Genomic DNA, 25,904 nt, shown 5'->3' on the forward strand with positions numbered 1-25,904 from the left:
GCAGGCAGGATGGAGTTGGATCTCTCATCCGCTTCAGCTTCTTCTTAAGACACATTCAGGTGGGTGTGGGGTAATGCCATTATGTGTGTGTGTGTGTGTGTGTTGGGTGGAGCATTCGGGAGGATACAGGCAGGTTTGAGCTTCACATCGCAGAGGAAGAGGATGTGAAACCTTCAGGACATACAGTAAAGGGACCCAGGAGCAGGAGTCTTCCCTGGTGTCTGTTTGGGGACTACCACCTACCAAGGACATTTACAAATGTGTTGTTGGTCTGCGTTGAATCCATGGAGGTCAGAGAGAAACATATACATGCTGGAAAACAGGGTATGGGACACCAGGTGGATTGCCTCCTAACCAAAATTCCATTGAGCATCAACACCATTCTACAGATAAAACTTGGTGAGGACAGTGATGTCATTTAAATACATAAAACTGACCTAGGCAACAATTGAGACATGCTACGCTAATGGGAAATAACAAGAAACAGGAACAACATGCCTTGCAATGATGTTTAATGGAATTTTGAAAAACCTACTTAGCATGAACCATTCATTTATGAACATCCCTAGTGTATAATGGTTTAATCAGATACAATTTCAATGTTAGTACATGCAAGTCGAAATATCCAATATCACTAAAAGCGTTTCAGTGAGAAAAGCGTTTTCAGTGAGCGTCATTCTAAATGCAGAGGAATGCAGGTTTTTTCCCACAAATAGTTGTTAGTTGGTTCTGAAGCACAAATGATCAACTAAGAGAGGCATGAAGCATGACCACTTAAAACAGATGCCTCAAAACACACTGTACATGACAACGTTACTTGCCACGATAATCTATGCAGGGAGAGGCAAACTTCCTGTAGCGCAAATTAAAACTAGACAAACTTCAAATCGAACACTCTCATACGGGCCTTAAGAAAACTGTAAGGGGAGGAAAGCCATGTTAAATATCTAGCTTTTATTCAATACTAAAATGGTGTTGAAAACAAAAGGACAAACTTGTAAAAAAAGAGAGTAGGATCTCTCTACGGTGCAGGATCAAATGGAGCGAGTACATAGGGGAGGGAGGACCGGGTTCCAACAAAACAAGTACAAAAAAATCATAATTGACATTTGTTTGGTAAAAACAGTAGGATAAATACACATGTAGGTAGAGTCCATTCTCCTTTTACTCCTCCTTTTCTCTTAAGGTCCCAACGGACCAGTCAGTCAATACCCCCTCAGGGGTTACGCAGTGTTACTTAAAAAGAACATTCTAATAGAAAATGGTAGCTAGTAGCTATTGTACATAAAGTAGTGCCATACATTCATAACCATAATAGTAGTATGAAAGAGGGAGGCTTCACTGATCTACAGTCTTTTTCGTTCCCCTAGCTTTTTGTTTCCTACCATCATTTGCTTGTTTTTCTAAACCATCTAACCCACCTCGAGAGAAAAACTAAGAACAACAAGGGGGGAGGGGTGCGAGGGAGAAGGTGCATTCCAGGGGTAGGGACTTATACGTTACCTGCCAGAAAGCTATCAGTCTTATCGCATATAGCAGAGTAGTAGGGTGGCTGGCCCTCGCTGGCCTCCCCGGCATGCTGGGGCCCCAGGCGGAGGGTGTCCTCCAGGGTGTTGGCCTCCAGGTCGTCAGCATCCATCTTCCCCCCCAGCATGTAGTGGTGCTGGTCCCCAGGCTGGCCCAGGGGCAGCAGGTCTACAGGGCCTCCCAGCAGCTCCTCTGACTGGGCGGCCGCTGCTGGCAGGGTCAGCTCCTTGATGAGGGAGGGGTCCTTGGCCTCCTCGGGCAACTGGTCCTCGTTCTCCAGGGAGAAGATGCCGGGACTCTTACCGCAGCTCTCGGCAGTGGAGTGGGCGTTGGAGTTGGACATGGTGCAGTCAAAGCCATAAGACGCCACTGAGTTGGCAGACTGGGGCGTGCCGCCACCCCCGTCCTCCTCTCCTTCTCCGGCCGGCACCTCCACCACCTCCTCTTCCAGGGCAGGCAGGATACAGGCGGACGGTGGGCTGTCGAACTCAGCACTGTCATCCATGGTGACGGGGACATCTGGGTCGTTGATCTGCATCTCACCCTCCGTGTCGCTGGCCTCGTCTCCCGAGGTGGAGGGGGAGGAGGGGGCAGAGGCGGGTGCAGTAGGAGGGCCTGCTCCCAGGACCTCGTCAGCAGGGAGCGTCTCAGCCTCCTCCTCCTCGTCACCTCGCTCCAGATGGATGCCCAAGTCCTGCTCCAGGTCAGGCTGCACATTGGAAGGCACGGGAGTCTGCTGCTTGTCAGAGCGTGACTCCACCCCGGAGCTGCTGTCATAGTCACGGAGCTCCTCGGGAGTGCTGGTTTCACTGCTGCTGTGGACGGCCAGGGCCGTGCCACTCAAGGTGCTGGACTGAGACATGCCCACAGCAGGGGGCCCTGGGGGAGCAGAGGCCTCCACTGGGGCGGAGCTCTCCATCTCCTCAGGGGCAGACTGGGGCTCTGAGGGCTGCTCTGACTGGAGCATCAGAGAGGGGGCACTGAGATCCAACCAGGCCTGGGCAGAGGACTGGGTGGGCGTCTCAGGGCCGTCAGCCCCGTGGTCAGACAGGGGGCTGGAGGCGGTGTGGGGGGAGGAGAGGTGGGGCTGGGCCCAGGGGTCAGTGAAGGGGTTTGTCTGACCCCAGGCTGAGGAAGGTGGGATGGGCGAACGGCTGAGGTTATCCAAGCGGTCCTCCTCTGTGTAGTCGTCCTCATCTGCGTTCCCACAGCTCTCCAGTCCACTCTCCGTCACCCCTTCGCTGGGCATCTCCACATCTTCATCATCCTCCTCCTCCTCCTCATCCTCCTGCTGACACACCTTCCGGTGGTCCACTGCCCGCTCTGAGCTCAAGTCCATATCATCAACATCAACTCGCTCCTCCTCGATGGCCAGGGTCTCCACCTCGGGGGAGCACATGAAGGTCCCTTCTCCCTCGGAGCCCTTGAGGCTGGAGTCTACCAGGGCGTCGGAGCTCTGGGTACCCTGCAGCAGGCCCGTGTGCTGGGTGCTGCTAATCTCTGACGACCCCTGCAGGCGGCTGCTCATACTGCTCACATCCTCAGAGTCCATCCCTGACAAGAGGTCATCCCCATGCCAACTGGTGGCACCACCGAAGCCTGCAGGCTTGGCCTCCTCAGAGGGCTGAGAGCTACTCATGTCAAACAGTGATGTCGGCTTGCACACTTTCCTATTCTCTTCCTCATCTTCATCTTCCTCCTCCTCCTCGATGGCCAGGGTCTCCACATCGAGGGAGCACATGAAGGTCCCTTCTCCCTCGGAGCCCTTGAGGCTGGAGTCTACCAGGGCGTCGGAGCTCTGGGTACCCTGCAGCAGGCCCGTGTGCTGGGTGCTGCTAATCTCTGACGACCCTTGCAGGCGGCTGCTCATACTGCTCACATCCTCAGAGTCCATCCCTGACAAGAGGTCATCCCCATGCCAACTGGTGGCACCACCGAAGCCTGCAGGCTTGGCCTCCTCAGAGGGCTGAGAGCTACTCATGTCAAACAGTGATGTCGGCTTGCACACTTTCCTATCCTCTTCCTCATCTTCATCTTCCTCCTCCTCCTCGATGGCCAGGGTCTCCACATCGAGGGAGCACATGAAGGTCCCTTCTCCCTTGGAGCCCTTGAGGCTGGAGTCTACCAGGGCGTCGGAGCTCTGGGTACCCTGCAGCAGGCCCGTGTGCTGGGTGCTGCTAATCTCTGACGACCCTTGCAGGCGGCTGCTCATACTGCTCACATCCTCAGAGTCCATCCCTGACAAGAGGTCATCCCCATGCCAACTGGTGGCACCACCGAAGCCTGCAGGCTTGGCCTCCTCAGAGGGCTGAGAGCTACTCATGTCAAACAGTGATGTCGGCTTGCCCACCGTCCTCTCCTCTTCCTCGTTGTCATCATTGTCATCATCTTCGTTGATCTCCTCATCTGCCTTCTCCACTGCCTCTTCCTGGTCCTGAGAGGGAGAGACCAGGACCCCTGAGGTGAACTCATCCATGGCCTGAGACATCATGGTGAACGCAGAAGGGGTTGAAGAGGAGGGCATGAGGAGGTCCTCCTGCTGCTCATCTGGCTGGACCTTCACCTCCTCCTGGACCGGGCTCTGTGGAGACATGGCAGACTGGTTCTGGGCCCAGGAGTCTGGCTGGACCTTCACCTCCTCCTGGACCGGGCTCTGTGGAGACATGGCAGACTGGTTCTGGGCCCAGGAGTCTGGCTGGACCTTCACCTCCTCCTGGACCGGGCATGGCTGTGGAGACATGGCAGACTGGTTCTGGGCCCAGGAGTCTGGCTGGACCTTCACCTCCTCCTGGACAGGGCTCTGTGGAGACATGGCAGACTGGTTCTGGGCCCAGGTGTCTGGCTGGACCTTCACCTCCTCCTGGACCGGGCTCTGTGGAGACATGGCAGACTGGTTCTGGGCCCAGGAGTCTGGCTGGACCTTCACCTCCTCCTGGACCGGGCTCTGTGGAGACATGGCAGACTGGTTCTGGGCCCAGGTGTCTGGCTGGACCTTCACCTCCCCCTGGACCGGGCTCTGTGGAGACATGGCAGACTGGTTCTGGGCCCAGGAGTCTGGCTGGATCTTCACCTCCTCCTGGACCGGGCTCTGTGGAGACATGGCAGACTGGTTCTGGGCCCAGGAGTCTGGCTGGAAAATCACCTCCTCCTGGACTGGACTCTGTGGAGCCAATGCAGACTGGCTCTGGGACCTGGGTTCTGGCTGGACATGCATGTCTAGCAGAGCAGAGGCATTCTGGGGCTCCCTGACCGGGGACATGGGCCCGGTGGGGGAGCATGGAGGAGACATGACCGTGGTGCCCAGGGGAGACACTGTGTCTGCTGGCTCTTCCAGGTGGACCAGGTCCAGCTGAGCTGACAGCTGAGAGATAAAGGCCTCTGGGGCCTCCTTTGGCTGGCTGGCCTGAGGGGGCACAGTCTCCTTCTCCTCTGGGACTGCAGCCACCACTGCTTCTTCTGAGGTTGCCATGGAGACTACAGCAGCCGAGGAAGCTGCAGCTATGGCAGCAGCAACAGCGGCGTCCTGGGTCTCACCAGTTTCAGTCGCGGGCTCTGCCGCCATTGTGGGTTTGGGACCACGCTTTACTGCCATGGGGGTGTTGCTGCCCACAGTCTTCTTAGGGGTGGAAGCCTTGCCTGCTGGCTTGCTACTAGGGGTCTTGGGGCCAGCACTGACATCCTTTGAAGGCGTGGGCTTGCTTGGCGTCTTCTTGGTGTCTGCGGCCTTGCTGCTGGCAGCCGGCTTCTTGGGGGTGGAGTCTGGCTTGGATGCGGAGGCTGATTTGGGAGTCTCAGGTTTGGTGGTCTTGGCTGGTGAGGTACGAGTGAGAGGAGCCGCCGCTGCAGGCTTCTTGGTGGCTGATTTGGTAACATCTAGAGGAAATGTATAACACAAGCAGACATTTGTGAAGAGGAAAAGGACAAGGGTTGGAAACTTAATTATGATGAACAAATGATCTAATATTTAATAAAGATATATTTTGAAAAATGTAATAACATGTAATGCTAGTAATAAAAAGCTAAAACCTTTGTAATTTGTAATTTTTTAAAAATTGAACCAAAACTGATGTCCCCTCTTACCTTTCTTGATGGGAGTTTTTGAGGCCTGTGATGTCGGGGTCCGTCCAGCTGAGGGTGTTGTAGAGACGGCTTTGGCAGAGGCTGGTCTGGGAGTGGTGGAGGTGGTTTTAGCCGTGGGGGTGCCAGGCTTGGCTGTGGATGTGGAGCTCTTGGCTGTGCTGGCTGTGGCTGGCCTGGTTGCAGCAGAGGCAGGGCGAGATCCTGGAGCAGCAGTGGCAGGCCTGAGGGAGAACAGGAGAGCGGTGGGGTCAGAATCACTGAGCACGGCTTTCAAACCAGGGGGGTCATCTACCAGACACCAGAATCAGTATTTCTGTAGAGGTGATAAAATATCGAAATGGAGACGTGATTGCTAGTGCTATTTATATAAATACAAATAAAGTAACACTAAATTAACACCAATGTTTAAACAGACTCATTTGCATCGTCAAGCGAACATTAGGTCCCTTGTTCCGCATGCTGGTAACCCCTGGGCCATAAATCACAGAGCAAGAGGCCCTGTCGACTGTATTCACAAGTCATTCTGTTAGTCACTTCTACAGCCCTGCCAGACACTAAACTTCCTCAGGAATACAGCACAAATTGGTCATAAACCAAGTGATGACGGAGAAAACACAACAAGAACACGAGAGGACGAAGAGGAGTCAACTTCCATTCACTCCTCATCTCTTCAATGCCTGGAGTGGCTGGCCCCGACAGGGCACTAATACAGTAACTCAGCCAGTCAACCCAGTCATCACAACACCCTGAGGCATCTGAAGCAGTGCAGCCTGGGAGATAAGTCACACCACGCATACAGAGTGGAGCCCCCCCCCCATCTCCATCCTCCTCCCTGCTACATCCAGCCCACCTCTCCTGACATGAGGGTAATGTGCACTCTGGTCAAGTAGGTTCCACATCAGGCCAGTGCAAAGTAGCCGACATGCAGTGACACAGTCGTGAGATCTCGTTAGCCTACGCTGCACTGCACCACCGCCTCTAAATAAAGAACAGAGTTAACATCGGCGGCGGGGAAAGGGAAGATCGCTGGGGTCTTGTTCATCTTTAATTCAGACGGAGCACAGAAATAACTTGTTCAAATCTCTGTTGGAACTATGGATGGAGTTAAAAGCATATTTTGTTGTACAAGAGCAAACGCTGCCAGTTTTTACATGGCAAGGAAACCCAGAGTGCCACGCACACCCTGTCAAGTGTAGGCCTGATGGAACACACTGCCTGTCTGGTAACATCTAGCCTCGACATGATGTCCACTGGACACTAGCAATGGATTACAGCCATGCACAGCTTCCTTCCCTGTACAGTATGAGTTGTCATAGGTAGAGAATGAAGAGCGGTGAAGAGGGAGGGAAGCAGCTGATGACCCTGTACAGTATGAGTTGTCATAGGTAGAGAATGAAGAGCGGTGAAGAGGGAGGGAAGCAGCTGATGACCCTGTACAGTATGAGTTGTCATAGGTAGAGAATGAAGAGCGGTGAAGAGGGAGGGAAGCAGCTGATGACCCTGTACAGTATGAGTTGTCATAGGTAGAGAATGAAGAGCGGTGAAGAGGGAGGGAAGCAGCTGATGATCCTGTACAGTATGAGTTGTCATACATAGGTAGAGAATGAAGAGCGGTGAAGAGGGAGGGAAGCAGCTGATGACCCTGTACAGTATGAGTTGTCATACATAGGTAGAGAATGAAGAGCGGTGAAGAGGGAGGGAAGCAGCTGATGACCCTGTACAGTATGAGTTGTCATAGGTAGAGAATGAAGAGCGGTGAAGAGGGAGGGAAGCAGCTGATGACCCTGTACAGTATGAGTTGTCATAGGTAGAGAATGAAGAGCGGTGAAGAGGGAGGGAAGCAGCTGATGACCCTGTACAGTATGAGTTGTTATAGGTAGAGAATGAAGAGCGGTGAAGAGGGAGGGAAGCAGCTGATGCCCCTGTACAGTATGAGTTGTCATAGGTAGAGAATGAAGAGCGGTGAAGAGGGAGGGAAGCAGCTGATGATCCTGTACAGTATGAGTTGTCATAGGTAGAGAATGAAGAGCGGTGAAGAGGGAGGGAAGCAGCTGATGATCCTGTTGTACCAAAACAAGAGACTGCCTGTTATTACTCTAACGATGAGAGGGATTACAAGCTCAAGTTAATGATATTGTTTGGTGTGGTGACGTCTAGACTAAGGCTTTTTATGAAGCATTAACAGCCTAGGTCATGGTACAAAAAGGCCATTGTTTCTATCCAGAGTTGCATCACAAAAACTGGCCCTTTTCTCTATTAGTATGCGTGATATAACCTAGTCCAGGAGAAGAGCTTTTTAATTGGCTGATCATTCAACTGATTAACTACGAGTGAGCAGAACGTGACATTCACTGTGGTTTCCTCAGGTATCAATCTGACAGGTATCAATCTGACAGGTCTTGACGTAAATGAGGACACGCTAAAAAGAAAAGTAACGTGGTAAAACACTAAGTTTAAGAGATTTGTAAATGTGTGTGCTGCCTTGAAAAAATGGAATTAAAGATAAGAAAATAATTACAGGATGAATTGAATAGGAAGGTAGAGAGAATGCAGGAGAGATGATGACAGAGTATTTATCTTAATCTGTGTGACGAAAGGAATATGGCTAATCCAAAATGACAAGATGACTCCGTTTAGGTAGGGAAGCAAGGCAGATTAGCGGGCCATCGTCAAAGGCTGTAGGAGAGAGGGAGCGAGAGAAAGTGCTCATCCAATTACACGCCATTAACCTGCCGCTTCTCAAATAGGTCCGGTCACTGTTGTAGGAGCCAGTGTGGCCATTATAGAATAATGGGGCATGGCCAAACAATAATAAATGAATGAATGAAAAGGCTCGACTGGGGCATTACAATGCAATGATGCTTGAATTGTGAAGCTTTAAAAAAAAGATATATTATGTAATTAAGATCACTGTCACCCAAATGACTGAGGCAGTGCTGGTCATGTTAGACTCGTGAGTCTAATGGCTTGCAGTTGCACACAATGAAGGAAAATTGCTGTGCATTGTTTCTCAAACTTGCCGAAGGCCTTGCCATTAGGAACATCATCACACATTGGGGGTTAAAGAAAATGTAGAGAAAAAGCCTAGAAATTCACTGAAGCTTAAAAAATGAGCGCATAGACAATTAAAGTAGCCTGAGGTTCATAAAATATAACATTTTAGTTTCATTACGCATTCTGGAACGATGTGGAGCTTTGCGGTGATTAACATAAAAGGTTGTGTGCCTTCGCGTGGCAAATCAAAGTGGGGCTACGATTAAGTCAATGAGATGCATAAGCAAGGCTAGTGCCTCCCCTGCAGCAGAGCTAACAGCAGAGAGCCAGCTACCATGGGGACGGACCTCCTCCCAGGGAGACAGCTGGCATATTAGAGGTGATGCCATTTTAATTCGGCAGAAAGGCTGGGAGGGACACTTTACCCTGGTTAAAAGGAGGGGATTCTACCCCCAGGACATCCACACAGGGCTTCAGATATATGGGAACACCACAGGAATCTCACTCTAACCCAGGAACAAAAGGTATCAGTCTTTCGCTTGTAATTTCCCAGAGAAATTCACCAGGTAGTTAGTTGCCTTGGAGCTAGAGAGACCCTTATACTGCCGCAGCAGCACTCAAGAGGGGCTTTGAGCGAAAGGATAAGACATTACACAGGGTGCCGCCTTAACCTGATAAACCAGCTATAGCTGGCTTCTTGGTTGGTTCTGCTTGAAGGAAATAACGTTTAAAAATAAATAAGATATCAAAAAGGACAGTCAACCTACTGAAGATGGAGCTGAGGTGTCGAGTAACAGTCAAATGGTTTCTATCTCCTAGCAGTAGAGGGACAAAGAGGAAACCAGTGAGAGAACAAAGAGCAGGTAGAGCCTGGTGGGTGGGTGACGATGCAGGTCCCTGTATAACAGAATAGGGCTGTATCAGTGTGGTGAAGCAGAGGCCTATAGAACCACTGCTGTCCAGAGAGCACTCTGCAACATCCATCACGTCTGCCACACTTCCAGAGCATGAGCTCACACCCCCGTTGCCACCAGATCCTTTAAGTGATTAGGTCTGCTGCTGTACCTCCCATAAAACCATGGCTATGGGGGACTGCGTCACAGAGTGGTCTGCCTGTCACACCCACAGCCCAGCAAGAGAGGAGATTTACAGCCTGCACAACTGGCCTGCTTCACACTGTACACGACTGGCACAGCTATATCACACCGTACACGACTGGCACAGCTATATCACACCGTACACGACTGGCACAGCTATATCACACCGTACACGACTGGCACAGCTATATGACACCATACACGACTGGCACAGCTATATGACACCGTACACGACTGGCACAGCTATATGTCACCGTACACAACTGGCACAGCTATATGACACCGTACACGACTGGCACAGCTATATGACACCGTACACGACTGGCACAGCTATATGACACCGTACACGACTGGCACAGCTATATGACACCGTACACGACTGGCACAGCTATATCACACTGTACACGACTGGCACAGCTATATGTCACCATACACTGTACAAGACTGGCACAGCTATATGACACTGTACACGACTGGCACAGCTATATTACACTGTACACGACTGGCACAGCTATATGTCACTGTACACGACTGGCACAGCTATATTACACTGTACACGACTGGCACAGCTACATTACACTGTACACGACTGGCACAGCTATATGTCACTGTACACGACTGGCACAGCTATATTACACTGTACACTGGCACAGCTACATTACACTGTACACGACTGGCACAGCTATATGTCACTGTACACGACTGGCACAGCTATATGACACTGTACACGACTGGCACAGCTATATGACACTGTACACGACTGGCACAGCTATATTACACTGTACACGACTGGCACAGCTATATGTCACTGTACACGACTGGCACAGCTTTATTACACTGTACACGACTGGCACAGCTATATCACACCATACACGACTGGCACAGCTATATCACACCATACACGACTGGCACAGCTATATTACACTGTACACGACTGGCACAGCTATATCACACCATACACGACTGGCACAGCTATATCACACCATACACGACTGGCACAGCTATATCACACCATACACGACTGGCACAGCTATATTACACCATACACGACTGTCAGCCTACTGCTCTATTACTGTTCAGTACAGCAGGACAAGGGAGAGAGAGAGGGAGAGAAAACCACCACCCCTCTCCTCTTCTCCTAGCCTTTCATGGCTTCCTCCAAATTCATAGACCACCACCGACGCTCCTTACTCAATACAGGCCCAACAATGCACTGTTTATCTTATTTCACCTTTATTTAACCAGGTAGGCCAGTTGAGAACAAGATCTCATTTACAACTGCGACCTGGCCAAGATAAAACAAAGCAGTGCGACACAAACAACAACAGAGTTAGACATGGAATAAACAAACATACAGTCAATAACATAAGCAGAAGCCATGACGTGCAACATGTTCAGCTACACACCACACTCCTCCACCATCTCCACAGTCACACTGGTTAAAACACTAGAGGTCGACCGATTAATCAGAAGGGCCGATTTCAAGTTTTCATAATAATCGGAAATTTGTATTTTTGGACGCCAATTTAAAAAAAAAAATGTTTTACAACTTTATTTAACTAGGCAAGTCAGTTAAGAACACATTCTTACTTTCAATGGCGGCCTAGGAACGGTGGGTTAACTGCCTTGTTCAGGGGCAGAACGACAGATTTTTACCTTGTCTGCTCGGGGATTCAATCTTGCAACCTTTACGGTCCAACGCTCTAACCACCTGCCTCACGAGGAGCCTGCCTGTTATGCAAATGCAGTAAGAAGCCAAGGTAAGTTGCTAGCGAGCATTAAACTTATCTTATAAAAAACAATCAATCAATCATAATCACTAGTTATAACTGCACATGGTTGATGATATTACTAGTTTATCTAGCGTGTCCTGCGTTGCATATAATCGATGTGGTGCGCATTCGCGAAAAAGGACTGTCGTTGCTCCAACGTGTACATAACCATAAACATCAATGCCATTCTTAAAATCAATACACAGAAGTATATATTTTTAAACCTGCATATTTAGCTAAAATAAATCCAGGTTAGCAGGCAATATTAACCAGGTGAAATTGTGTCACTTCTCTTGCGTTCATTGCACGTAGAGTCAGAGTATATGCAACAGTCTGGGCCGCCTGGCTCATTGCGAATGAATTTGCCAGAATTTTATGTCATTATGACATAACATTGAAGGTTGCGCAATGTAACAGCAATATTTAGACTTAGGGATGCCATCTGTTAGATAAAATATGGAAAGGTTCCGTATTTCACTGAAAGAATAAACGTTTTGTTTTCGAACTGATAGTTTCTGGATTCGACCATATTAATGACCAAAGGCTCGTATTTCTGTGTGTTATTATGTTATAACTAAGTCTATGATTGATAGAGCAGTCTGACTGAGCGATGGTTGGCACCAGCAGGCACCTAAGCATTCATTCAAACAGCACTTCCGTACGTTTTGCCAGCAGCTTTTCGCAATGCTTCAAGCATTGCGCTGTTTATGACTTCAAGCCTATCAACTCCCGAGATTAGGCTGGTGTAACCGATGTGAAATGGCTAGCTAGTTAGCGGGGTGTGCGCTAATAGCGTTTCAAACGTCACCTTCGCTCTCAGACTTGGAGTAGTTGTTGGGTGGCTGTTTGTCGATGTGTTCCTGGTTCGAATTCAGGTTGCGGCGAGGAGAGGGATGGAAGCTATACTGGCAATACTAAAATGCCTATAAGAACATCCAATAGTCAAAGGTATATGAAATACAAATGGTATAGAGAGAAATAGTCCTATAATTCCTATAATAACTACAACCTAAAACTTCTTACCTGGGAATATTGAAGACTTGTGTTAAAAGGAGCCACCAGCTTTCATATGTTCTCATGTTCTGAGCAAGGAACTTAAACACTAGCTTTCTTACATGGCACATATTGCACTTTTACTTTCTTCTCCAACACTTTGTTTTTGCATTATTTAAACCAAATTGAACATGTTTCATTATTTATTTGAGGATAAATTGATTTTATTAAGTTAAAATAAGTGTTAATTCAGTATTGTTGTAATTGTCATTATTACAAATAAATAAAAATAAATGTTTAAAAAAAGCGGCCGATTAATCGGTGTCGGCTTTTTTGGCCCTAAAATAATCGGTATCGGCGTTGAAAAAGCATAATTGGTCGACCTCTATTAAAAGTGAAATGCTTGTGCTAGCATCCTCAACAACGCAGTACATTAATCAATAACAGAGTCAAGTCAAAAACAACAACAGAAGTAATAAATAATACCAGAAAACAATGAAAAAAACTAAACTAAACTAAAATAAGACTTGTTGGCTAGGCGCTAGCAACAGGGCAACGACCGTTGGCACTCTTTTGTTATTCGACTACATGCACACATACAACGTGCTGATTAACATATACAGCCTCCCAGCAATACAGGCCTGCACAGCATATACACAACACCAGCATACGCATACAAGCATACCCACACCCAATGAGCAATGACGGGCGCTGCATGATGTCATCTCAACTATGACTCAAAAACACGCCTTCACACATACCTTCCCCCACACCACCCACTGTGTCCAACACTACATAATGACTTTTTAGGATGCACTAAATCAGACCCAGAGGTTTCCTGTCACAAGCTGTAGGTCTAACATTATACAGGCAATCAGTATCAAACAGCAGACACACACAGAGAGTACAAACAACCCTACAACAGTGTTGGCTTGAGCAAATGTGTTCACACCTCTACCACACCCACCAACCAGGAAGTAGTGACAGGTATTAAGTGCTACTGTAAAAGGAGAGGTGGAATACTGAGAAATCATGTGCTGCTGCAGACTATTCCTTTCACACACATATTTTCAGCTGCCATCGACAAAGTCTGAGGTTGAACTTCAGAATCAATCTGAGATGTGTCACCAGCAGACTGGATCTAGTGTTTGGAGGGGTCAGAGCAGTGACACTAAAATAGAACAAAAAGCGTAACAGCTTCAGGAAAAACAGAACACAGACCGGACTTGCTAAATGTCAACGGAACCAAAACAAAACAGCCATGATGCGTAGGGCTGGTACAATTATTGTATAATTGTGTAACCGATAATTATAAGCAATATCCAGGAACAAAATAATAATCTTAATAACGTCATTTTAGGTGAAGGGGGATTCAACTTCATATTCCAAGTATACAGGGAGTGTACAAAACATCAAGAACACCTTCCTTTTGCCCTCAGAAAAGCCTCAATTCGTCGGGTATGGACTAGAAAGTGTCGAAAGCTTTCCACAGGGATGCTGGCCTATGTTGACCCCTGTGCTTCCCACAGTCCTGCCCATTCACCCTCTGAATGGAACACACACACAATCCATGGCTCAATCATATCAACACTTAAGAATCCATCTTTAACCCGTCTCCTCCCTTTCATCTACACAGATTGAAAGGGAGGAGACAGGTGACCTCAATAAGGGATCATAGCTTTCACCTGGACAGTGTCATCGAAAGGTGTTCATAATGTTTTGTACCCTATAGTTGACCCAATAGCAGTTTTTTATTTATTTTTTACATAAATTGGGTAAAGTTGGTAGCTTAATCATTTTACGAGCAAAACGGCATAGTTGGGAGAGAAGTTCCAAGCGGTCAAAACCGCTTTTAGAATGGACACCATATTAATGTCTTTGAGCATTTCCTTTATCCATTCATGATGAGAATTTGGAATCTTGTACATAGCATTGTTTAAAAATCTGAACATTCTGTGAATTGCTATTGGTCAACACTGTACATGGGGAGCTATTACAGCTGCCATGGAACGCAGGGTTATGTGAATGCATCATAATAAGCATAAACTTCAATGTCCCAAACTTTTCAAATACAGTGGGGCAAAAAAGTATTTAGTCAGCCACCAATTGTGCAAGTTCTCCCACTTAAAAAGATGAGAGAGGCCTGTAATTTTTTATCATAGGTACACTTCAACTATGACAGACAAAATGAAAAAAAATCCAGAAAATCACATTGTAGGATTTTTAATTAATTAATTAATTTACAAATTATGGTGGAAAATAAGTATTTGGTCAATAACAAAAGTTTATCTCAATACTTTGTTATATACCCTTTGTTGGCAATGACAGAGGTCAAACGTTTTCTGTAAGTCTTCACAAGGTTTTCAAATACTTTTTTGCCCCACTGTATATGGCTCTGTTAAAAAAACATTTGTTTGTGAGACGGGAGTGTCACCAAAGCTGTGTCGTATTCATTAAGTATCTCGTAGGACATTTTCAAAAATGCATCACAAGCGCAAAACATTTGTTCTATAAAAATCACAATTAAGACAACCATGGCCATTTGCATGACATTTAGCCTACCCCTTATTCTATAATTGTCACAGCCATAATGATGTGATTCAGTCAAATTAGATTTAGGTCATTTGTAGCTGTAGGATCGTAAAAAAAAAACTATATTTGCTTTCCAATCTTTTCTGTCTGATAAGAAAGAAAATCTCCTGAGAGTGAACTTGAATTAATTGAGGGATAAAATTAGTATTGTGTGTGTGAGAGAGAGAGGGAGTGTCAGTGGTCTCAGTGAGCAGGGAGACAGGCGGTGTCTGATATGCCAGAACGTATCCACTCTGCACTCATACGCTCATCTGATACAGACATGCATTAAAAAGAGGGAGCAGGAAGGGAATAGAGATACATCTAATTACAGCAGAGATTTATGACCCTGTCACAGTCTATTACCCCTCCAGTGCAGGCTGGCTGGGTACACAACGCTCACTGCATCCATCAGCCGCCACGCTATCTCCCTCAGCCATATGTTGCACAACGCAAAATTAACAGTTTTGTTCCGTAATGTATGGATTAAAGTTCTCACTTACCTCATAGTTTAACTTCACCAGAGATTGTCGCACTCGCAAAAAAATACTAAATCGCTATCTGTTGACTAGTATGTACTCACTAGATCCTGTTAGATCGAACTATGAAAAGTAAGGAGCTATGTAAGAGATCACAGTTCCCTTGGTACACAAACAACACAGAAGGGGAAAGGGGGGTTGGGCGGGGGAGTGAGAGCCTATTCAAAGAACAGCCAAACACCTTAGGACATCCCTGGTCATCCTCCCCTCTTCACAGACAAAAGGCTTGTTGAGCCACCTCGCCGCAGCCCATGACTCTCTGGAGTTCCTCCCTGGGGTTAAGGTCGTCTCTGCTGGAATGCCACACAGCGTGACTCAGGTACTGTCTGGGCCTAATCTGACCTGATTCTACTCACTGCCAAACAGAGGTCCAAAACAGCCTGGTCTGTCTCCTGGAGTTGGTTATTATTTATTCTGAGGGGTGCAGACTAATCTCTGGATGCGATTTGCAAACCCAAAACAGCGCTGTAAGACCTGGCTCAGAGTGACTGCTGGCCTACTTCTGAGGACTTCTTAAAGCCCCTCTCTGTGTAGGGACATTGTGCCTGTTCCTCCAGAGTTTTAACCAGTCCCTTTCAGTCTGCAACACTCTCAAATGAAGCAACTGGCTTCTCAGTCGCAACTGGAGCGTTACGCTGAATTTATTAAAACAATTATTATTTACTGCTGTTGTAGTTGCACATGTATTGGTGCGGCAGGTAGCCTAGTGGTTAGAGCGTTGGACTAGTAACCGAAAGGTTGCAAGATCGAATCCCTGAGCTGACAAGGTAATAATCTGTCGCTCTGCCCCTGAACAAGGCAGTTAACCCACTGTTCCTAGGCCATCGTTGAGAATTTGTTCTTATCTGACTTGCTTAGTTAAAAAATAAAAAAAAAAAAAACAGTGAATTGAAGTCGGCATCAAACAAAAGGCTGCCCAGCTAGTAGACAGTCAATCAGCTTTTGCCTGAAGTGAGGACCAATTACATACAATTGCTTCCTATGTTATCTACACACTCACAGTCTCTCACCAGGGGAGGGGCTACGAGCACTACGCCAATGGTTGGCCTACCTGGTTGTCTTGGAAACAGGAGGCCTATCAGGCTTGGGAGCGGCGGCAGTGCTGGGCTTGGTGGTAGCTGCAGAGACAGGCCGGGGAGCTGGGGAGATGAGATATGGGAAGGTGAGGAAGAGAGGGAATGACAAAGAGATAGATATACAACATGAGTAAGATTTTTTCATTTGAAAGACGCAGCCAATGATTTATGTCATAACATTTATTTCCTGAGGAACCAGGCCAATGTGTTTCTATGTTTGTTCTGGATGTGCAGTATGCCAACCTTCACAATACAAAACAGTACAATGTTATACTTTGCCTCCGGGAAAATGTACATTTGCTGTGTACAGAAGACAATTGGCAACTTATGACAAATGCAAGGCTTCACGTTGCTTTCAGTGACTGAAAATTACTGGTCCTGAATGTTAGCCTACCTGTGGGCTTCTTAGCAGCGGTGGTGGTGGCTTTGACACCATTAGTTGGCGCGGCAGGTGTCTTCTTTGCTGCTGTTCCTGTGGTGGCCTTCACCCCATTGGTGGCAGCAGGAGCCGAGGTAGGGCGGGTGGTGCCCGCTGGCTTCTTCTCACCAACCTTGGCGGTGGTCTTAGTGGTAGGGGCAACGGCTGTGCCTACGGGCCTCTTGGGCGTGGTCTTTTCTGGGGCTCCAGTGGTGGTCTTCTTGGCTACTCCGTTGGCATGTGGCTTGGAAACCCCATTGGTCAGTCGGCTCTGGGCGGTGTTGGGTCGAGACGCTGGTCCGGCCGTGGTCTTAATTGTGGTGGTGGTCCCAGGCTTTGTCTTAGCAGCGAGAGCCTTGGTCTTGGCTTTTGGGTCTGCTGCAGCCTTGCTATTTCCCGTCTTGGTGGGGGCCACCTGGGCTGGCTCTGGATGAGGCTCGCCCTGCCCCTTCTCTCCCTGCTGGCCAACTCCCTCCGTCTGCGGTGCCGGCGCAGCCTGGTTAGGCTCCTCTCCCATCACAACTGGCTCGTTTACCGGATCGGCGTCCAGTGCTTCCATTGGCTCCATCGCTGCCGTGGCAACCCCATCCGGTTTCATCTCCCCTCAGTCCTGGCTGTCCGTCTCTGCAAAGGAGGGCTGGAGAGCTTGAGACTGAAGATGGTGACTGCTCTCAGGTGATGGTGGAGTCTGATCTGGCAAAGAGAAGAGAAGAGAATAGTATGGTCAGGCTGTGACAAGACATGCATGACACTGTGCCTTCATATCAGCAGACAGGCCACAGAGGGATCAGATAAAGGCTTTCCTACAGACAGATATACAGACAAACACTACATACGGCGTATGCAGAAATATTGTTTTGAAAGTAGAGCAAATGTGTTTAAGGTCAATGATTCTAACAGATTAGGAGCAGACAGAACAGGATGTGCCATTCTGCAGAGAGCTTCATTGCTAAACAACCCTGGAGAGAGGCCTAATAACAGGGAAACGTAAAGAGTCAGTAGTCTGACAGGACAGGAGACTTGGCTCCACGGTGAAGCAACACTGAGGTAGAGGAAGTGGCTTGGCCTAAGGAGCGTGGGAACATGGGATACAGTCTGCAAAGCTTGGAACAACAGTGCGCTGCTCGGACTCTAGAAGGCCTCTCCACTTCCACTCAGCCCCTCTCTCCCCCATACCCAGATGCTGCTGCTCCCCCTCCTTTCTAGTGGAGAGATTCTTTATACTGTCAGCTTCCTGGAACCACTCCCCACACAGCCCCCCTTTCTCTCTGCTCTCATCCCTTACTCATCCTCTAAAACTAAATGCGTTACTGTGCCTTCCTTCGTTCCCCTGCCAAACCTCCCATTTTCTCCAAGCCTTTTCCTCAACTTCCCCCACTCTTTCTACCCCTCTGTTCTCTGTTTGCGTTCGCACAGATGGCCTGAGCAGCTGAGCAAGACCAGAGGGGAAGAGAGAGAGGGAGAAGGAGAGGAAAATCCCTGGGGAGAAATTCCATACTGCACACACACACACACACACACACACACACACACACACACACACACACACACACACACACACACACACACACACACACAGTGGCAGTGAGAGGGGGAGGAGAGAGCCCTGCCACAGTGCACAGGGCAATCAACTTAATTGAGTGACACCGCAGTCACATTTGGAGTGAGGTGTGTGTGTGTGTTGGATGCAAGTGAAAGCAACAGCAACCGTGTTTCACACATTTACATGTTAAGCTCAGTCCAACAGAGACGCTCTGTTCAAGAACCTAGTCCTCACACCATGCCACTCTGCCTATAACAGAGCTATACACTATCAGACGCCTGCCCTGACTCCAACCCTTCAAAAAGAAAAACAACAACTCCAGATTGACACCAGGGACTCTCACACGTCAATAGCCCTGACAACTCAACTAGAAAAAATAAAGTCAAATCCAATCAGTGCCTTTCTCCCTCTACCTCCCCTTCCTGTGTTCTGAACGGTTCTATTCCTGCAGTTGCTGAACAGCCAGACAGCTTGACTGTGCTTTTCCCAGCTCTGCTCTGTTGTGGTGATAAATCTCCAGCCCTCAGCCAGAGGAACACTGCTCTGCTCTTTTTCCTCCAGTTGGCAGATTACACAGCTCTAGTCTAAGGCCCTCACCCTGTCTACATCACCCTATGTAGTAAGGAACATACAACTACGCCCAATGATACATGTGTTGGCACTGGCAATATTTTGACTGACTTTGGACAACCCTGCAATGTTGTAGTTGTCTTTGTTGAAATATTTTTTGATTGTCTTTGCAGTCATATGCTTGATTAGAGATGGATAGCGTTAGGATTACCTGTGTAAAACATCTCAAGCTGATTCTCCACAGGTGGTAGTGTGTTAGATATACTTTGTTCATTGGAGTGGGATATCAGAAGCTGTCGGCTGCTAAACGGCTAGAGGATGTGGGCTGCAGCCTAGATAGAAGATGACAAGGGTCAACCAGCTGCATCACAACTCCAAGGACGCTCGCCACCACCCAAGAGGAGAGGAACAACTTCCTGTCCATGTCTGGAGGACTCATCGCTATTTAGGGAAGCAATAAAGACAGGAAGATGAGTCCGGACATATGTTGTTACTGTCATGTAGAGTTGCATGTTTTTATTTATACATTGTTAGCTTAGGTTCAGAAAGATAAATAAGTTAGCGTTTTTAAAATGTCCCTTGGACAGTGATGGTTTTGATATCTTCCCAAACAACTGCTCCATCTTATCAAACTGCATCCCACATAACATTCTGTATAAGCCTCACCAATGAGCAACACAGATACAGGGAACAAAGAACACACACACACAGGTCATGAAATACACACACACACACCAAGGGTTCACTGTCATGTCAAGGAGAAACCAAACAATAGGATGAAGGTGCGCACACACACACACACACACACACACACACACACACACACACACACACACACACACACACACACACACACACACACACACACACACACACACACACACATCTCATTATTGTTAATCAATCACAGACAAGACGCTTAATGCACTTCAGCAGCTGACGATAGAACACCAGCTGGGCAAAGTATGATCATCCTCCAAGAGCCATATTCAATGTAAACTAATCTGCCTCTGTGTGTCTCACAAACACCACAGACACTTACAGGCCTATACTGTATATACTGATATCTGGCAGGCCTCCAACAGCACTGGGAGATCCCAGCTTTTCGGATTGCCTAGACACACAAGCGTGAGAGGAGTCCTCAAATGTATTATTTAATGAGGCAAGTCAGTTAAGGACAAATTGTTATTTACAATGACAGCCTACACTGGCCAAACCCGGACGACGCTGGGCCAATTGTGCGCCGCCCTATGGGACTCCCAATCACAGCCGATAATCAGGTCATGAGTATATTCTAACGGTAATCGCCACTTTGACCTTTTAAAAAAACTGTAGAGTCTCAGTGTGTACACCTATTAGAGGTCGACCGATTAATCGGAAGGGCCGATTTCAAGTTTTCATAACAATCGAAATCGGTACTTTTGGACACCGATTTAAAAAATATTTTTAACACCTTTATTTAATCTTTATTTAACTAGGCAAGTCAGTTAAGAACACATTCTTATTTTCAATGACAGCCTAGGAACGGTGGGTTAACTGCCTCATTCAGGGGCAGAACAACAGATTATTTACCTTGTCAGCTCAGGGATTCAATCTGGCAACCTTAACCAGGTGAAATTGTGTCACTTATATGCAACAGTTTGGGCCGCTTAATTTGCCAGAATGTTACGTAATTATGACATAACATTGAAGGATGTGCAATAACGGGAATATATAGACTTATGGATGCCACCCTGTCAGGATTTGGCCAGGGTTGTTCCGGGTTTTGGTCACTAGATGCCCCCATTGTGCTTTTTGACCTTGTGTTTTTTCCCTTGTTCCCCATTATTATTTGCACCTGTGCCTCGTTTTCCCTGATTGTATTTAAACCATTACATTTACATTTACATTTAAGTCATTTAGCAGACGCTCTTATCCAGAGCGACTTACAAATTGGTGAATTCACCTTCTGACATCCAGTGGAACAGCCACTTACAATAGTGCATCTAAATCATTTAAGGGGGGGAGAAGGATTACTTATCCTATCCTAGGTATTCCTTGAAGAGGTGGGGTTTCAGGTGTCTCCGGAAGGTGGTGATTGACTCTGCTGTCCTGGCGTCGTGAGGGAGTTTGTTCCACCATTGGGGGGCCAGAGCAGCGAACAGTTTTGACTGGGCTGAGCGGGAACTGTACTTCCTCAGTGGTAGGGAGGCGAGCAGGCCAGAGGTGGAAGAACGCAGTGCCCTTGTTTGGGTGTAGGGCCTGATCAGAGCCTGGAGGTACTGCGGTGCCGTTCCCCTCACAGCTCCGTAGGCAAGCACCATGGTCTTGTAGCGGATGCGAGCTTCAACTGGAAGCCAGTGGAGAGAGCGGAGGAGCGGGGTGACGTGATTGGGAAGGTTGAACACCAGACGGGCTGCGGCGTTCTGGATGAGTTGTAGGGGTTTAATGGCACAGGGAGCCCAGCCAACAGCGAGTTGCAGTAATCCAGACGGGAGATGACAAGTGCCTGGATTAGGACCTGCGCCGCTTCCTGTGTGAGGCAGGGTCGTACTCTGCGGAAGTTGTAGAGCATGAACCTACAGGAACGGGCCACCGCCATGATGTTGGTTGAGAACGACAGGGTGTTGTCCAGGATCACGCCAAGGTTCTTAGCCCTTAGTTTCCCTCAGTTCTGTGCTCTGTGTTTGTATGTTAGCACCCAGCCCTAGTGTTCTGTGTATTCTCCTTTTTACTTTATTAAATACACCGTCTTAAGTACTGCTGTGTCTGCCTCATCTTCTGGGTTCTGCTGACTATTCGTGGCTCAGTTGGTTAAGTGACTGTTTCTCACTCCGGAGACCCAGGTTCGTAACCGGGTCCTGACACCACCCGTTAGATAAAATACGGAACGGTTCCGTATTTCACTGAAAGAATAAACGTCTTGTTTTCGATATGATAGTTTCTGGATTTGACCATATTAATGACCTAAGGCTCGTATTTCTGTGTGTTATCATGTTATAAATAAGTCTATTATTTGATAGAGCAGTCTGAGCGATGATAGGCACCAGCAGGCTCGTAAGCATTCATTCAAACAGCACTTTTGTGTGTTTGCCAGCAGCTGTTTATGACTTCAAGACGATCAACTCCCGGAATTAGGCTGGTGTAACCGATGTGAAATGGCTAGCTAGTTAGCGCGGTGCGCGCTAATAGCGTTTCAAACATCACTCGCTCTGAGACTTGGAGTGGATGTTCCCCGCGGCTTTTGTGGAGAGATGGGTAACGATGCGTCGAGGATGGCTGTTGTCGATGTGTTCCTAGTTCGAACCCGGGTAGCAGCGAGGAGAGGGATGGAAGCTATACTGTTAGCCTGGCAATACTAAAGTGCCTATAAGAACATCCAATCATCAAAGGTCTATTAAATACAAATTGTATAGAGAGTCATATAATTCCTATAATAACTACAACCTAAAACTTTTTACCTGGGAATATTGAAGAGGAACCACCAGCTTTCATATGTTCTCATGTTCTGAGCAAGGAACTTAAACGTTAGCTTTCTTACATGGCACATATTGCCATGTAAGTATAGTATAGTATAGTTGTAATTGTCATTATTACAAAAAACAAAAAAAAGAATTGGACGCTTTTTTTGGTCCTCCAATAATCGGCATCGGCGTTCAAAAATCATAATCGGTCGACCTCTAACACCTATACAAGCTTTTGCATGTGTATGGCTGTGTTTTGGGGCATTAGGTCAATTTGTTTGATAAAACACAAATCGACAAAAACCTATTGGTGTAAATGATACATGTTCAATTCCCAATGAATGTTCCAAGCAGGAGTGGGTGGGCTAAATGCTAACTTAATGTCGTCTCTCCTGGTGGCCTGTGTGTGCATGTCTAATCAGGGCCTCCCTTTGCCAGGAACAAGAGCCTGGCTACTGAAAATCACAGCGGTCAACGGCACTTATGAATAGCTAGCAATGGCAACTGCCACCGCTTTCCTAGTACACTGCTGTGTGTACATACATTCTCTGTGCCTGCATGTCCCCCAGGGTCAGCTGTAAATAGCTGTCAATGGGAGGATTGTAGCGGAAGGAAGCCGGGGCAAGGGAACAGGAGATCAGTTTAGTGTGCTTTTCCTAGCGCTCCTGTAACCTTCCCTTAATGCCTAGCGATAGAATTGATAACCGTGGCACCAGAGAAAGGATTCAAGAGTTAACGGTCGGGAGTCTGGTTTGAAGAGGCTAGTTTAACGGCCTCTGAACCCATCAACACACATCCATCACCACATGCTGCCAACACTGGGATCCGGTGTCTTTACTCCTCGGCCAGTGTTAAGACGCCCTGGTGCCTGTGTTGACAGAACATCTCTCAGTTTAATGTTGAGACTGTGTGGCGTCTTCATCTAGAAACCACTGCTCTTATTCAACACTGCTGAGATAAGTTCCACAAGGTTACTGTTAAGTGTACATTAATATTTGAGGCACCACACGCTGGCATAGGGCCAGAGGTAAACTCTAAAACAGAAACCCTGCAGCAGTCCACTGTTCCTCAGAGGGAGGACAAGCATACACACCAGACATGGTGCGTTGAGGACCAGAAAACATGAAACATTTTGTTGAATGATGCAGCATTGAGTCTTACAAGCAAGTCTGGGGAATTGAGACTGTAGCAGGTGAAACCAGAATGGGTGGTACTACCAATCTTACACAGACAAGACCACACAAAGAATAAAAGGTTAGACTCATGGCAACAACTTCATTTGGGGTTGGTGCAGATGGTTCTGATACAAAAGAAGAGAAGGGAAACAGAGGAGTGCTAGAGGGCGCTACAGAGGGCCCAAAACAGAAACTAACAGCACCGCCTCCAAAAGCGAAAGTTCCCCCCCATTAATACGCTCCATCATGTATCATCTCAGAGGGAAATCTTGGCACTAAACCCTGAACAGCTGCTGTGCATTACTAATATCATCATTCATTGTGGAAAATGACAAATCTGCAAGTGTGATTACATGTCATTCAGGAACTTACAATAGATCACACCCAAAAACACATGCTTTCCAAGGCTTCAAGAGAACGCATGATCATCATCATTATCATAAAAGCATTATATTACACCATACTCATCATCATAGTCCCTTTCAGTGACTACTGCACACACCAGTTCATCTCTCCACTCAATTAGCTTTCCCTGCATGGTACCATCCATCTCTCTGCTATAATAGAAACCGTTATACACTTCTGTAGCCTTGGGGCGGCTATCTAAACAGAACCCAAGAGACTGAGGGACTGATTGTTGCTGTGCGCTGCCCAGCTAAGAAAGGGGAGCCAGGGTGGTACAAAAGACGCATGACACCGTCCCAGCTGAGTCACTGCTCTGCCTTCATCACCCTGACACTAATCGCAGCTCGCACATTCCCAAACAGGCCCAGCCAAAGGTCAGGAAGCTGCCCCTGCCCCACACACAAACAAACCGCTCCAAACAAAGTTGACTCCTCTCCACGGAATTCCTTCCCTGGACACGGTGGGAGACAAGAAGGGATTGTGAGGCCCTTCTCGGGCGGTGACGTCAGGACATGCCCGACAAATGAGGCTATGGACACTTAACTCCCCAGACAGGATCAAAATCAGCTGCTTTCTTTTTTGACAAGTCAATGGTCTTGGTAACAGACAATGGACCAAGTAAACTCAGTTCAGGAATATGCTTTTCTCTTGTTCACTGGTCTGCTGCCTGTGTCAGTCAAGGCAACATCTTGTGTGACAGACACCTGAATCACAAAACCATGTGACGTGACAGAATGTAATCCCTGTGCTCTAAAGAAGTTCAGTAGGAGCCAAAAGCAGGTTCAGAGTCTGTACCGCCATGGCACGACTGGTAGAGACTTCAAGTGAGAGAAGGGTACTATCTACCAGAGGTTGGCCGATTATGATTTTTCACCGCCGATACCGATTATTGGAGGACTAAAAAAAAAAAAACGATTACATTTATTTATTTGTAATAATGGCAATTACAACAATACTGAATGAACACTTATTTTAACTTAATATAATACATCAATAAAATCAATTTAGCCTCAAATAAATAATGAAGCATGTTCAATTTGGTTTAAATAATGCAAAAACAAAGTGTTGGAGAAGAAAGTAAAAGTGCAATATGTGCCATGTAAGAAAGCTAACATTTAACTTCCTTGCTCAGAACATGAGAACATATGAAAGCTGGTGGTTCCTTTTAACATGAGTCTTCAATATTCCCAGGTAAGAAGTTTTAGGTTGTAGTTACTGTAAGAATTATAGGACTATTTCTCTCTATATCATTTGTATTTCATTAACCTTTGACTATTGGATGTTCTTATAGGCATTTTAGTATTGCCAGTGTAACAGTAGCTTCCATCCCTCTCCTCGCTCCTACCTGGGCTCGAAGCATTGTTACCCATGCAGAGCAAGGGGAACAACCACTCCAAGTCTCAAGAGCGAGTGACGTTTGAAACGCTATTAGTGCGCACCCCGCTAACTAGCTAGCCATTTCACATCGGTTACACCAGCCTAATCTCGGGAGTTGATAGGCTTGAAGTCATAAACAGCTGCAGGCAAACACACAAAAGTGCTGTTTGAATGAATGCTTACGAGCCTGCTGGTGCCAACCATCGCTCAGTCAGACTGCTCTATCAAATCATAGACTTAGTTATAACATGATAACACACAGAAATACGAGCCTTAGGTCATTAATATGGTCAAATCCGGAAACTATCATCTCGAATACAAGAC

At 47.3% G+C, this 25,904-nt stretch overlaps 1 protein-coding gene across 2 annotated transcripts in view; it reads right to left on the bottom strand.

Annotated features, from left to right (window-relative positions):
- Positions 1-495: 495 nt before the first annotated feature.
- The window catches only part of LOC135555478 (mucin-5AC-like), a 35,064-nt gene continuing 9,655 nt past the window's right edge, over positions 496-25,904 (bottom strand). For both annotated transcript variants that reach the window (XM_064987944.1, XM_064987943.1), the window contains exons 2-5: positions 17,044-17,760; positions 16,625-16,712; positions 5,608-5,828; positions 496-5,400 (exon numbers count right to left, since the gene is read on the bottom strand). In XM_064987944.1, the coding sequence (XP_064844016.1) occupies positions 1,493-5,400; positions 5,608-5,828; positions 16,625-16,712; positions 17,044-17,665 (4,839 nt within the window). In that variant the 5' untranslated portion in view covers positions 17,666-17,760 and the 3' untranslated portion in view covers positions 496-1,492. The remainder of the gene's footprint in view (positions 5,401-5,607; positions 5,829-16,624; positions 16,713-17,043; positions 17,761-25,904) is intronic.

The sequence above is a fragment of the Oncorhynchus masou genome, chromosome 15 (assembly GCF_036934945.1).
Source record: "Oncorhynchus masou masou isolate Uvic2021 chromosome 15, UVic_Omas_1.1, whole genome shotgun sequence".
Classification (NCBI taxonomy): domain Eukaryota; kingdom Metazoa; phylum Chordata; class Actinopteri; order Salmoniformes; family Salmonidae; genus Oncorhynchus; species Oncorhynchus masou.